The following is a 12,935-nucleotide window of genomic DNA, read 5'->3' as shown; positions in this document are numbered from 1 at the left end:
CACGTAGGTACTTACTTACCGCTAGGCTACCAGCGCTTCTATTTTATTTTCAAGCGAATCTGGCAAAGGAATCGTGACGTCACGTTTATCAAGATTATTATTTCGCGTCTCGATGCGAAGTATACTGACGAATACTTCAAAGGAATATTCAAACGCTGATATATCTGCTTGCACAAGATGTTGGAGTCTTTAAATTAATAATAATAATATGATAATAAATAATAAATATTGGGGACACCTTACACAGATCAACTTAGCCCCAAACTAAGCAAAGCTTGTACTATGAGCGCTAACTAAGCGACGATATGCATACTTAAATAGATAAACACATACTTATATACATATAAAACATCCATGACTCAGGAACAAATATCTGTGCTCATCACACAAATAAATGCCCTTACCGGGATTCGAACCCAGGACCGCGGTTTAGCAGTGCCACTACCGACTGAGCCAGACCGGTCGCCTAAATAAACGCCTAAAAATACCAAATAATACTAGACCACCATAAGTGTTGTTCCGCCAAGTAGTAAGGTTGCCTGAGCTCAATAAAGGTGCACTGCGTGAGAGTCGGGTCGGCAACGCGCATGTGACGCCTCGAGAGTAAGTTAGATTGCGACGGCTTGCCGGAGCGATTTAAAGACTCGAGTTTACAATATTCTTACGCCTCCAGTTACACACAATGTTTTTCATCACACTTGAAAAAAAAACCGTTGGTTTTTCTATAACTGCCGCTTTGTCTGCGTGCAATTGAACATTTAGTGCGTTTTCATATTATCCGACCCGATATCGGATGCCGGAAGGATTTCAATAGTAAAATATCGGTCCTACATCCGATATCGGATCGGATAATGTGAAAACGCCGTTACTGTGCGAGTGTGATGAAAAATCTTTTTAACCAATTTGACTGTCGCGATATATCGCAGGTCAACGATATCCTATTAATATTCTTTCGTAATTATCCGTGTGTAGACGTGTCGTAAATCTGTCGAATGCTTTCAGAAATAAAACTAGTTTGTTTGAGAATAAAGTTTTGATAGATGGCGCGTTGGCGCGTTGCCAGAGGGGCCGGCGTCAAAAAAATATTTTTATTCACAATGTTTTACTATCTTTACGTCTTTGATGGTAATTTGACAGCGAGTATTCATTAATTTTGAAGTTCATTATTCATAGTTATACTTCATTTACATAAAATTTTAATCCAAAACGTAAAGTAGGTACAACCAATTGCCGCAAATGATGAAAAACGTTGTCTGTTTTTGAACCGCTATTTCATGGTCTAGTGACAATAAAAACATATTTATAATTATTTTTTCCATCAAAATCAAAATATGTAGACTTAGTAGACACTAACCGATAGTGATGATACTGACAAATAAAGGTGATGACGATGATAACACTGACCTACAGTGATGATGAAGAAGATGATACTGATGATGAGGTGATGAGGATATAATATGATCGATAGTGATGATGACGATGATGATACTGACCGAGTGTGGAGACTATGATGGCACTGACCAATAAAGGTGATGAGGATGATGATACTGACTATAGTGGTGATGACCATGGTGGAGTAGAACAGGGCACCGGTGAAGGTCCACTTTAAATACCGATAGTTGTGACAGCGATCATAATAATACTGTCCAATAGAGGTGATGAGGATGATGACACTGACCTATAGTGGTGATGACGATGATGGAATAGAACAGGGCGCCGGTGAAAGTCCACTGGATGTGGGTGGTGCTCTCACTGCCGTCCCAGCCTCGAACCTTCATCTCCAGTAGTAGTGCGTTTTCAAAGTCCTGCGTGTACAAAATCAATTTATTATGTGTAAGTAAGTATAGCACATTAGGAGCTCCATTTTAATTGCGTAACGATTATGTTCCTATCTTGCCCGACATTTTGAACGACGTATCAATCAACATTACTGAAATATAAAGTACAATTTATCAACCATAGGTGACAAAGCCTCAGACTCGAATAACCACAAAATTAAAATAATAAAAAAAAGCCCGACATAGTGGACCGATTTTCATGAAACATGGCTAAGAACACTCCCGACTAACTCACTGTTCAAACCTGTAACTTACTTAATAGACTTTATTGTTCAGTACGTATACGATAGTGCTGCACTCTGGCGGCAGACAATTGCCATTTATTATTTTCTATTTATGAAACCTCGGTGAGATGAAAACCTACAATCTAACCTGATAATCTATTATCTAGTATCCTGGCTCCACCGTACTAGGAGGCTGTACCAGGATAGAACTGGGACTAAGAGAAGGAGGAAGAAGAATAGGGGACATTTTCGCGAAAAAAGATCCAAAACATTTTTTTTTCGAAAAAAAATAATGTTTTTTTCTACTCAGAATCACGAGCCCTTGCGATTCTACTAGGTGAAAAAAGCGTCCCAAATGTAATTTTTCCTCTTCGTTACCATTTATAACCCCCGACGCAAAAACGACGGGGTGTTATACGTTTGACGTGTCTGTCTGTTTGTATGTGTGTGTATCTGTCTGTGGCATCGTAGCTCCCGAAAGGATGAACTGATATAGCGTTAGTTTGTTTTTGTTTGAAAGCTGAGTTAGTCGGGAGTGTTCTTAGCCATGTTTCATGAAAATCGGTCCACTATGTCGCAGTCGGGGTTTTTTCAAAATTTTAAATTTTGTGGTTAGGTCATTCAAACATTTTGTACAGCGGTTACAAAGTGGAAAGTATGCAAAATAATAGAACATTTTGGGACCATTGGGACATGTCTCTTGTTTTTTGCCCTAGATAGAAAGGGCTCGTGATTCTGAGTAGGAAAAACATAAAATTTACCTACCTTAGAAAAAATATTTAATGGTGATTGTTCTCGCGAAAATAAAAAAAGCGGCCAAGTGCGAGTCGGACTCGCCCACCGAGGGTTCCGTACAAACTTTCTTTCAAACTACCTAGTAAAAATAATCTCATATTTTCATATAACTCTAATGACGACTAGAAGACAAAAGTATAGGCACTAATGAGTATTATAGTGTATAGCGCCATCTCCCGGTCAATTTGCTAACTAATTTGCGCGACCTGGTTTTTCAGGGATAATTCTTTATAATGTTAACCGATTTAAACAGTTTTTACTTTATTGGACAGAAGATGGTTTACGTAACATCTCGTATTAATTTTAAGTACGATATACATCCGCAAGGGTGGGTAAATTGAAAGTAAAAATCTGAAAAGCTTTTTGTGAATTAAAAAAAAACGTATTCAAAATACAAACATGATTATATTTTTCCTGTAATATATAGCATAAAACCAATGTTTACTAAAATTTTCATAATTTTTCGTTGGTAAACTTCGGAGATAAGGGGGGGAACGGTATTTTTTTTTACATTTTCCTTCAAAATTCTTTTTTTTTCCACAACAAAAAAATGATAAAAAATAGTTTATTTACGTTCAATTTGAGCTCTTTCCAACGATACCCCACTTGACCTAGTAACTTGAAATTTACAGTTTGCCCCCCTTTCATTTTGGCCATTTTCTACAATTAAAATTAATATATTTAAAAAAATTATACTTTCTATTTGTAGAGGTTTACAATGTTCACAACTATTCCAAATTTCAAGTTGATAGCATTAGTAGTTCTCGAGATATTTAGGAATGTGACAGACGGACAGACAGACGGACAGAGTCGCACCATAAGGGTTCCTGTTGTACCTTTTTGGTACGGAACCCTAAAAATACATGATTGTGGCGTAGGCGAGAGGCTGGCAACCTGTCACTGCAATGTCACAGTTTCGTTTTCTTTCAACCCCTTATTTGCCAAGAGTGGCACTGAAGCTTTAGTAGTTTCATGTGTTCTGCCTACCCCTTTATGGGATACAGGCGTGATTGTATGTATGTATATACATGTACATACGTATCTTCTCGCGAAAATGCCCGAAGAATGAAATTTCAGTGAACCTACTTTGAGCATGTCGACCACATCGGCTGTCCAGTTGGACTCGTTGAAGTAGGTGGCGTTCTTCGTCATTCCCCAGATGCTGTCCGTCGTGTTGCGCCGGAGACGAGAGATGTTCATCTTCACCTGACGAAATAATAACACTTTAGTACCTACATTGACGATACAAGTGCGGAAAAGTGGGAGTTCGATACGAGTGGCGATAAATTAGAACATTAAAATTTTGAAAAACCCCCGGCCGCGACTTAGTGGACCGATTTTCATAAAACATGGCTAAGAACACTCCCGACTAACTCAGCTTTCAAACAAAAAAAACTAAATCGAAATCGGTTCATCCGTTTGGGAGCTACGATGCCACAGACAGACACGTCAAACTTATAACACCCCGTCGTTTTTGCGTCGGGGGTGAATAAGGGAGTGTTTTAAATCGACGTTTGTATTGTACGACCTTTTTTCAGTACATATGGCGCTTACATAGATACATACATATGGCTTCGTGTGGTGACGGGTTAAGAATTTCACCACCCCCTTTCTTCCCGTGGGTGTCGTAGAAGTCGACTGTGGGATATGGGTTAAATTGTGGCGTAGGCAAGAGGCTGACATCCTGTCACTGCAATGCCACAATTTGGATTTCTTTCAACCCCTTTTTGCCAACAGTGGCACTGAAACTCAGTAGTTCATGTGCTCTGCCTACTCCTTTATCGGATACATGCGTGATTTTATAAGTACTTAGAATACCAGTACAGATAGATGGAGTAGTGATGAATGATTTTTGACTTCATAGACTGATAACTACATACCATATAACTGATAAACTATTCGTATAACCGATAAACTGTTAACTGATAGTTCATATAAATATTGCAAACTCATTTTGGATACACATTTGGTTAAATTTTCTGGGAGTTACTGGCTATCAAGTATCAATACTTCAAAAGAAAAAAAGTGACTATCAGTGTCATCGGTGTCATCTCGTATCGTCGTAAATAAATTTCATGCCTACATATTGTAAAGTAAAACGAATCTCACATACAAAAACCTTTAATAAATTGTGTGTAGGTAAGGCAGTGTATGTAAACAATCTTAGAAAAACAGGAAACCTATGTTTGACACGAAAATCTGCGTATCCAAAAGCAACGTAGTCCAAAACGGTAAGTCAAAATTGTGTCAGAAATCAAAATGTTATTGCAATTTGGCACTCTTTGTCTGTCAAGTAGGATCAATAACTTCAGAAATATTTTTAAACTGCGCCTATCAGGAAACTTACAGCAAAGACTATTTCCAATTGCATGACTGATTAATAATTTTATAACCATTCACTTGCAACTAGGGAACTAATCAAATTATTTTATTGAATATATTTTTGATTTTGTTCTTTTCCACCGAGCCCGGAATCGAACCCGGGTCTTCAGCTTACGCGGCTAACGTCGTTAATTTTTGACCATTCACTTGCTTGGTTATTTCCATTGGACTCTGTTATTAGTTAAATTAAAATATAGGTGACAGCTGGTAGTTCTTTTATCTAAGAAATTCCGTTTAATTTAAGATGGAGTTGTTTATCATCTAATCAAAGGCAGATCATAAGACGCCGAAAACGAAAAGTGTACATAAATAACATTTCGTCGGCCTATCAGCTGGTGGTGAAAGAAATAGTCTGGGAGCCCATAACGAAAAATTTGTAGTTACTTATGAAACATTAAATCCCGTATAATGAATTAACAAACGGGTGACCCCTTAATCACGAATGCTGTAAAGTGTTTGAAACGTTGGGATGAACTCATTATACGCGATTTAATCCGTTTCCATAGTTTTATTTCATGAGTAACTATCGCGGCAACCGAAGACAATATTTTGTAGTTACCTACTCAAAATTTGACTAACAGTTTCAATCACATGCTACCTTATATTTTTTTTTTTTGAGGGCAATTACCTACGCATACCACTCGGTGCGGAGAAGGACCCGTGTTAAAGAAGAGAAGGACTCCTTGTTAAGGGCTGATGACTTCGTACCTACTTTATTTAGCCTTCTATAATGAGCTGTTGGTTAAAAGTCGATATTCAACAAGTTATTAAATGGATTGTGGTGTGTAGAATAATAAACGTTTGTATCCAACTCGGCAATTCATCTTTTGGTTTGAGGTCCCTACTACAACGTTCGAGTAACTTCACATATAGCGTTGTGGGCTCCCCAACTACACTTGCGCCCACGCAAGCTGTCGACACCTGCGAATGAGATCCAGATAGCTGCGAGTGAATACGTTATTAGAGCAATTACACGTGTGAGGGATAAGAGATGTGGCTGATAGTTAAATATACAGACCAGTTAAGGGTTTCACATATATTTGCATTATTTTGAAAAACATAAACGATTTCAAAAAGTTTTACGTTGTAAGGTGTTACCTACGTCGAAATTGATTTGTCTTATTTCTAATATCTCTCTAAAATTTGAATGCGTTTTTGAGTAATTCCCGTTAAGTTTGTACATTCGGATCGCGTCTCCAATTATATAGGATAGGATAAAAATTGGCAGGCTGTTAGAGTCCATGATGCTGAGCAAGATCCACTAGGTTTCCCAAAATGTCCTAGGTCGATTGTATGAAACTTTCCTTTTTTGTTACCGAAAATGTATAGAAATCTGGTAACAAAAAGGGAAGGTTTCATACAAACTACATAGGACATTTTGGGAAACCTAGTGGATCTTGCTCGGCATCATGTACTCTATGAGCCTATCAATTTTTATCAAACTCGGAGACGTGATCCAAATGTGCGAACTTAACTGGAATTGCTCTTTTGGAACCTCATGCACTGTTCATTCAAGTCATCGAATCTCATCACTCGAAATTGTAAAACTTTCACTGAAAATAGATTACGATTTATTTACAACATAAACAACGTATTCATACGTCTCTCTCAGAAGCTGCTTCCAGCTTAAGCTGGTCATTAGATATGTCACGGCAATGAAGGGTTATCCAGTTGGTACCTCTACCTCCTAGCTCCTAGGTGTAGACCACATGAGCATTGTGTAGATCAATGAAAGGTAAACCAGTTGGCACCTCTCTACCTCCTAGCTCCTATCTGTAGACGACATGTGTATTGTGTAGATCAATGAAGAGTGGATCAGTTGGTACCTCTATCTCGTGAGCTGCCTCAAGCTTCTGGAAGGTCACAGCTGGATGCAGTAGGCCAGCACTAGGCTGATCATGATGGAGCATAGCCCCCAGGTGTAGACCTCCTGAGTGACGACAATGAAGTGATTACCTCTCTCTCGTGAGCTGCCTCCAGCTTCAAGAAGGTGACAGCTCCCAGGAAGTAGGCCACCACCAGGCTGTCATCACGAAGCATAGCCCCCAGGTGTAGACCTCCTGAGTGACGGCAATGAAGAGTGATTACCTCTTTCTCGTGAGCTGCCTCCAGCTTCTCGAAAGTGACAGCTCCCAGGATGCAGTAAGCCACCACCAGGCTGATCATCACGAAGTGGGAGAATACCACGGAACATAGCCTCCACGTGTAGTACAGCACCTGTGCCAACATACAAACGAAATAAAGCATAAGTTTGTATACATACACTCACAGTACTGACACCAGGCCCCGTAACCGAATAGCATTTCTGCGACGCGAAACTCCACCGAAACGCTGCAGAAATGTAGTCTGGCTCTGTCGCGCCAATACGCATGAGCGATAGAGATAAATACAATAGCTACGAAAGAGATATTATCGTGAGCGTTTCGTGACCGTTTGTGCATTCGGCTACGCACACAGAGGGCCTAGCCAAAGGGATAATCGATGTAGGGAACAAATCAAATGATTTTATTAAATATTTTTTGATTTGTTTTTTAAGTAGTAACACTACTATATATAAATTATAAACTGAAATAGATACCATACACTAAAGAAAAAGCGATCAAGCCCACTGGTGGCGAAGCCGGAAATCGAACCCGGGTCTCCAGCTATCGCTGACGAAATGAAACGCTCGTAGATATCTATCCCTATCGCTCGTGCGTATTGGCGCGACAGAGCCAGACTACCTTTCGCAGCGTTTCGTTTTCGTTTCGCGTCGTAGAAATGCCATTTATTTGGCTACGGGGCCTGTACTTACTTTAGCACATTTGCTGGGCGGCGGCGCGAGGACCTCGCGTTCAGGACGCGGCACAACATCGCGACGCGACATCACAACACACAACACAACACAACACAACACAACACAACACAACACACTATACACACCACTATGACACTGACTGCCACATCACCACTTTGTAGTCCATAATTGTCATTGTCACTTAAAATTTAGTGATTGAATAATATACATTAAAAGGCCGGGAATACGTTGAGACTTTTTCAATTAGAAAAATCATTACCATATCTCTCATTTGCTATTAAGACACATAAAATTGACGAACCTGATTAACCCCCGACGCAAAAACGACGGGATGTTATAAGTTTGACGTGTCTGTCTGTCTGTCTGTGGCATCGTAGCTCCTGAACGGATGAACCGATTTAGATTTAGTTTTGTTTTGTCTGAAAGCTGAGTTAGTTGGGAGTGTTCTTAGCCATGTTTCATGAAAATCGGTCTACTATGTCGCGGTCGGAGGTTTTTTCAAAATTTTAATTTTGTGGTTAGGTTATTTTAGATATATACTTGAGGATAATGGTAAAACGACTGAACTATCTATTTTTGTAAACACTTGTATTGGACACAAAAGAGTAGATATACTCTTGCTAGAATACACCGCATTCCAAACTTGAATTGAAAATAACTGCACTTCAGATTTAACTGAAATCCGATTTCTGTTGCGCGCGCGCATCGGCTACTAATTCCGACGCTATACTGAAAACTAAAATACGTAAGTCATCACACAAATCTTAAATCAACGTAGTAAGTTCTATTTTAACACACTGTTTAATAATCTAGCTAATAAAATACGATCTACATATTTCTTTCGAATCCGAATAGACATGTTATGATATATTTGGCGCAAATATTTACTTTGTTTGAAATATTAGGGCGGTACGAATTTGAACTGGATTTACGATCAAACTACACTAAAGCTAAAAGGTCATATATATGCGATCATACCCATACTAATCTTTACTCTATACTAATATTATAAATGGGAAAGTGTATGTGTCTGTTTGTTTGTCCGTCTTTCGCGGCAAAACGGAGCGACGAATAGTCGTGATTTTTTAAGGGGAGATACTTGAAGGGATGGAGAGTGACATTAGGCTACTTTTTGTCTCCTTCCAAATGTGTCTGTTTGTTTGTCTTGAATTTATCGCGAGCGATGCCGCGGGATAAAACTAGTTTGATATGTAGGTATTTGTGCTCTTTTGATGATGCGAAGGTGTATTTGGGTCGCGGAGTATGGGAAATATCGTGAGCTTGGAATAGATTGACGCGTTTTGCGTAAACAGTATGATGCTTATGTCGTTTATCGCTGGATATCCGTCATATCTCGACATATTTATTTATCCACAACTATCCATACTAACATTATAAATGGGAAAGTGTGTGTCTGTTTGTTTGTCCGTCCTTCACGGCAAAACGGAGCGACGAATTGACGTGATTTTTTAGGAGGAGATAGTTGAAGGGATGGAGAGTGACATAGGCTACTTTTTGTCTCTTTCTAATGCGAGCAAAAGCTAGTTAATACTATAAATAGATAGATATTTATTTGGAAAGAACTCAGCGTAATCTACACACTAGCACTTATAGTTGCGGCGTTCAGTAACATCCACCTAATAGTCCGAGTTCTTAAGCAGATGTACAGTCCGGTCTGGCAGAAAGCATGAAACTTGGCATGTACATAGCTTATAGGTTTATAAGAAAACATGGAAGTAGAAACACGCCGAGGTGTCAATGTTTCCCCTCTTTCCCCCCGCTTTTGTATCCCTGATTTCAGTGTTTTAATATTTCCATGAAAACCGTAAAAGCTATCATCACGATGTCTAGGAGAAGTATATTTTTCATAAAATTCTCTACAATATTGTCTATGGAAGTATAAAGCTAGAACTTATAATTTTCAAACTATGCACATTTTCCCGTAACAATATTTCTCTTTGGTGACCTGAACGATAAGTAAGACTACCGACTTTGCTCTTTTACCTGTGGCGATGTTGCTTCACAAAATCGTTCCTTGGGTGAAACTGATCCGATTTAGCTCAATAGTCATGAAATCGCACGTCACGACCCCCCACAAAGACAAAGGGAAAGAGCCGGTTTCCTCGGTGAAATCTATGCATTACTTCTTTTGGCTGTTAGCGACTAGGGCAAATCGTATATCATTTTCGTGTAATATAGGGACGAGTTAATCATTTCTGAAAAAATCGTTGCACCTTTCCAAACAAAAATAACGATTTTTTATCAAAATAATGAATTTTTATGTATTTCATTAAGTATGGAAGTTATGGCATTTACAGTTACATCGCTGCAATTATCAACAAATAAAACATAGGACAGATTAGCCAATAACCCAGTTCTGATGATGGAATCCTGGAGAAGTCGAGGGAACTCCTCAAATATTAAAGGCATAGGATATAGTGATTTTTGTGTTTCTATAAGAGCAGCATGCATTTACGTTCAGAACAGTGACAAATCGTTATTTTTGTATGAAAAGATGCAACATTTTTTTCAGAAAGGATTAACTCGTCCTTATATTACACGAAAATGATATACGATTTGCCCTAGTCACTAAGAGCAAAAAGAAGTGATGCATAGTTTTCACCGAGGAAAGGGCCGGTCCTTTCCCCTTGTCTTTGTGGGGGGTTGTGACGTGCGATTTCATGACTATTGAGCTAAATCGGATCAGTTTGACCCGAGGAACAATTTTGTGAAGCAACATCGGCACAGGTAAAAGATCAAAGTCGCTAGTCTTACTTATCGTTCAGGTCACCAAAGAGAAATATCGTTAGGGGAAAATGAGCATAGTTTGAAAATTATAAGTTCTAGCTTTATACTTTCAAAGACAATATAGTAGAGAATTTTATGAAGAACATATTTCATCTAGACATCGTGATGGTAGCTTTCACGGTTTTCATGGAAATATTAATAAACTGAAATCAGGGATACAAAAGTGGGGGGAAAGAGGGGAAACATTGACACCTCGGCGTGTTTCTACTTCCATATTTTCTTATAAACCTATAAGCAATATACATGCCAAGTTTCATGCTTTCTGCCAGCAGGGACTGTACTCCCATACTTATTAGCCGTTTTCGCCCCGCACTATAAGAAAATAAGTATTACATAAGATAACAGAAATCTGGATACGCTTTTATAACCTCAATATTAGAGTCATGCTCAGTAGATTTTTTTTCGATTCTGACGCTTTATGCCAGGAACGCAGAATGTCAGATTAGCAGGATGCCAGATTCGCAAAAAGTCAGATTCTCAGAATGTCGGATTCGCAGAATACCAGATTCGCAAAAAGTCAGATTCTCAGAATGTCGGATTCGCAGAATGCCAGATTCGCATAATACCAGATTCGCAGGCTGCCATATTCGCTTAATGCCAGGGGATTACTGTAGGTAAGTATCTGGCGATGAAATACTTACTTAAACAGCACATACATTACTTAATTCTCCCGTAAAATAAAATAATTTATTCCATATTCAAAAGATACCTACAAACCATCATCGAAATCCACAGCGCAGGCTTCCTCAAACGCGTAGGTACAAAATAGCATCCGCAACAAACTTCGTCCAAACTACATCATAATTCACCAGTCTTCGTCAAAAGTGTACAAGGTAAAATTCACAACAAGCTTTGTCCAAAAACCTTAGCAATACCTACACGCTCCCATTAATCCCCAAGACGACATAATGCCGGTGCAAAAATCTCATAAATACTGGCTGCATTACCACGCTGCACTGCCGCGCCTGCCATTTGCTGGACCATGTATGAGCCAGACCGGGGACCCCCACTGCGCTCTCTTAACCGCAGTCCAATAGGTATATTTTAATGTTGATAAGCATGTCACAGCTTTTTGGGGTTTCGTTACACAGGTTTCGTTACGAGGCATTAAATTACCAAGATTTGTTACAGTTCTTCGTAGAAGTACTTTTTATTAATCAAAAATCGAAAAATGCGTGGAATTTGCTAAACAAGTCGATATGCATTAGTGTTTGACAATTAGGTTCGTAAATCTTTCGTATAGTGTTCAAAACCAAAAATAAATCTGAGGGTTCGGCGATTTCCTCAAGTAGGTACCTAAATGCCCGTGTGGTGACGGGTTAATAATTTCACCACCTCCTTTCTTCCCGTGGGTGTCGTAAAAGTCGACTGTCGGATATGGTTTAAATTGTGGCGTAGGCGAGAGGCTGGCAACCTGTCACTGCAATGTCACAACTTGAGTAGTGAGTAGTTTCATGTGTTCTGTCTACCCCTTTATGGGATACTAGCTTTTAAATGACAAAAAATGAACAAAAGCAGGCTTAATACCTAATGGCATTCTCTATCAGTTAACCATAAGCCACACAGAGACATACCTATATGAAGAAATGGTGCAATGGGAGAATTAAGTAATGTTACCTATTCTGTTTAAGTAAGTATTTCATCGCCTGGTACAGTCAACCAATTGGAACCCTAGGCCATTCTACAACCATGTCAAAATGACAAGCAGTAAGAGATTGCTTACAAACTGATTTATAACGTCACTATGACATAGTTCTACAGTGGCTTAGGGTTCCAATTGGTTGACTGTACCTACAGTAATCACCTGGCATTAAGCGAATATGGCAGCCTGCGAATCTGGTATTATGCGAATCTGGCATTCTGTGAATCCGACATTCTGAGAATCTGACTTTTTGCGAATCTGGCATTCTGCGAATCCGACATTCTGAGAATCTGACTTTTTGCGAATCTGGCATTCTGCGAATCCGACATTCTGAGAATCTGACTTTTTGCGAATCTGGCATCCTGCTAATCTGACATTCTGCGTTCCTGGCATAAAGCGTCAGAATCATCTTTAGTTTGAATAGGTAGACGTGTGACCACGATCACACC

The 12,935-nt window shown here is 39.2% G+C and overlaps 1 protein-coding gene across 5 annotated transcripts in view; it reads right to left on the bottom strand.

Annotated features, from left to right (window-relative positions):
- LOC125229330 overlaps positions 1-8,965 on the bottom strand; it is a 74,416-nt gene extending 65,451 nt beyond the window's left edge. The window contains exons 1-5 of one of the 5 annotated variants that reach the window (XM_048134145.1): positions 8,577-8,965; positions 8,034-8,310; positions 7,328-7,456; positions 3,944-4,063; positions 1,679-1,805 (exon numbers count right to left, since the gene is read on the bottom strand). In XM_048134145.1, coding sequence (XP_047990102.1) covers positions 1,679-1,805; positions 3,944-4,063; positions 7,328-7,456; positions 8,034-8,105 — 448 coding nt within the window. In that variant the 5' untranslated portion in view covers positions 8,106-8,310; positions 8,577-8,965. Of the gene's footprint in view, positions 1-1,678; positions 1,806-3,943; positions 4,064-7,327; positions 7,457-8,033; positions 8,389-8,576 lie in introns of those variants that run through there. The other 4 variants (XM_048134140.1, XM_048134141.1, XM_048134144.1 and 1 more) reach the window with 4 other exon arrangements.
- Positions 8,966-12,935: the final 3,970 nt, after the last annotated feature.

Source organism: Leguminivora glycinivorella, chromosome 9, assembly GCF_023078275.1.
Source record: "Leguminivora glycinivorella isolate SPB_JAAS2020 chromosome 9, LegGlyc_1.1, whole genome shotgun sequence".
Lineage (NCBI taxonomy): Eukaryota > Metazoa > Arthropoda > Insecta > Lepidoptera > Tortricidae > Leguminivora > Leguminivora glycinivorella.
Note: the sequence above shows the minus strand (reverse complement) of the source record. Positions and strands in the feature narration are given on the sequence as shown.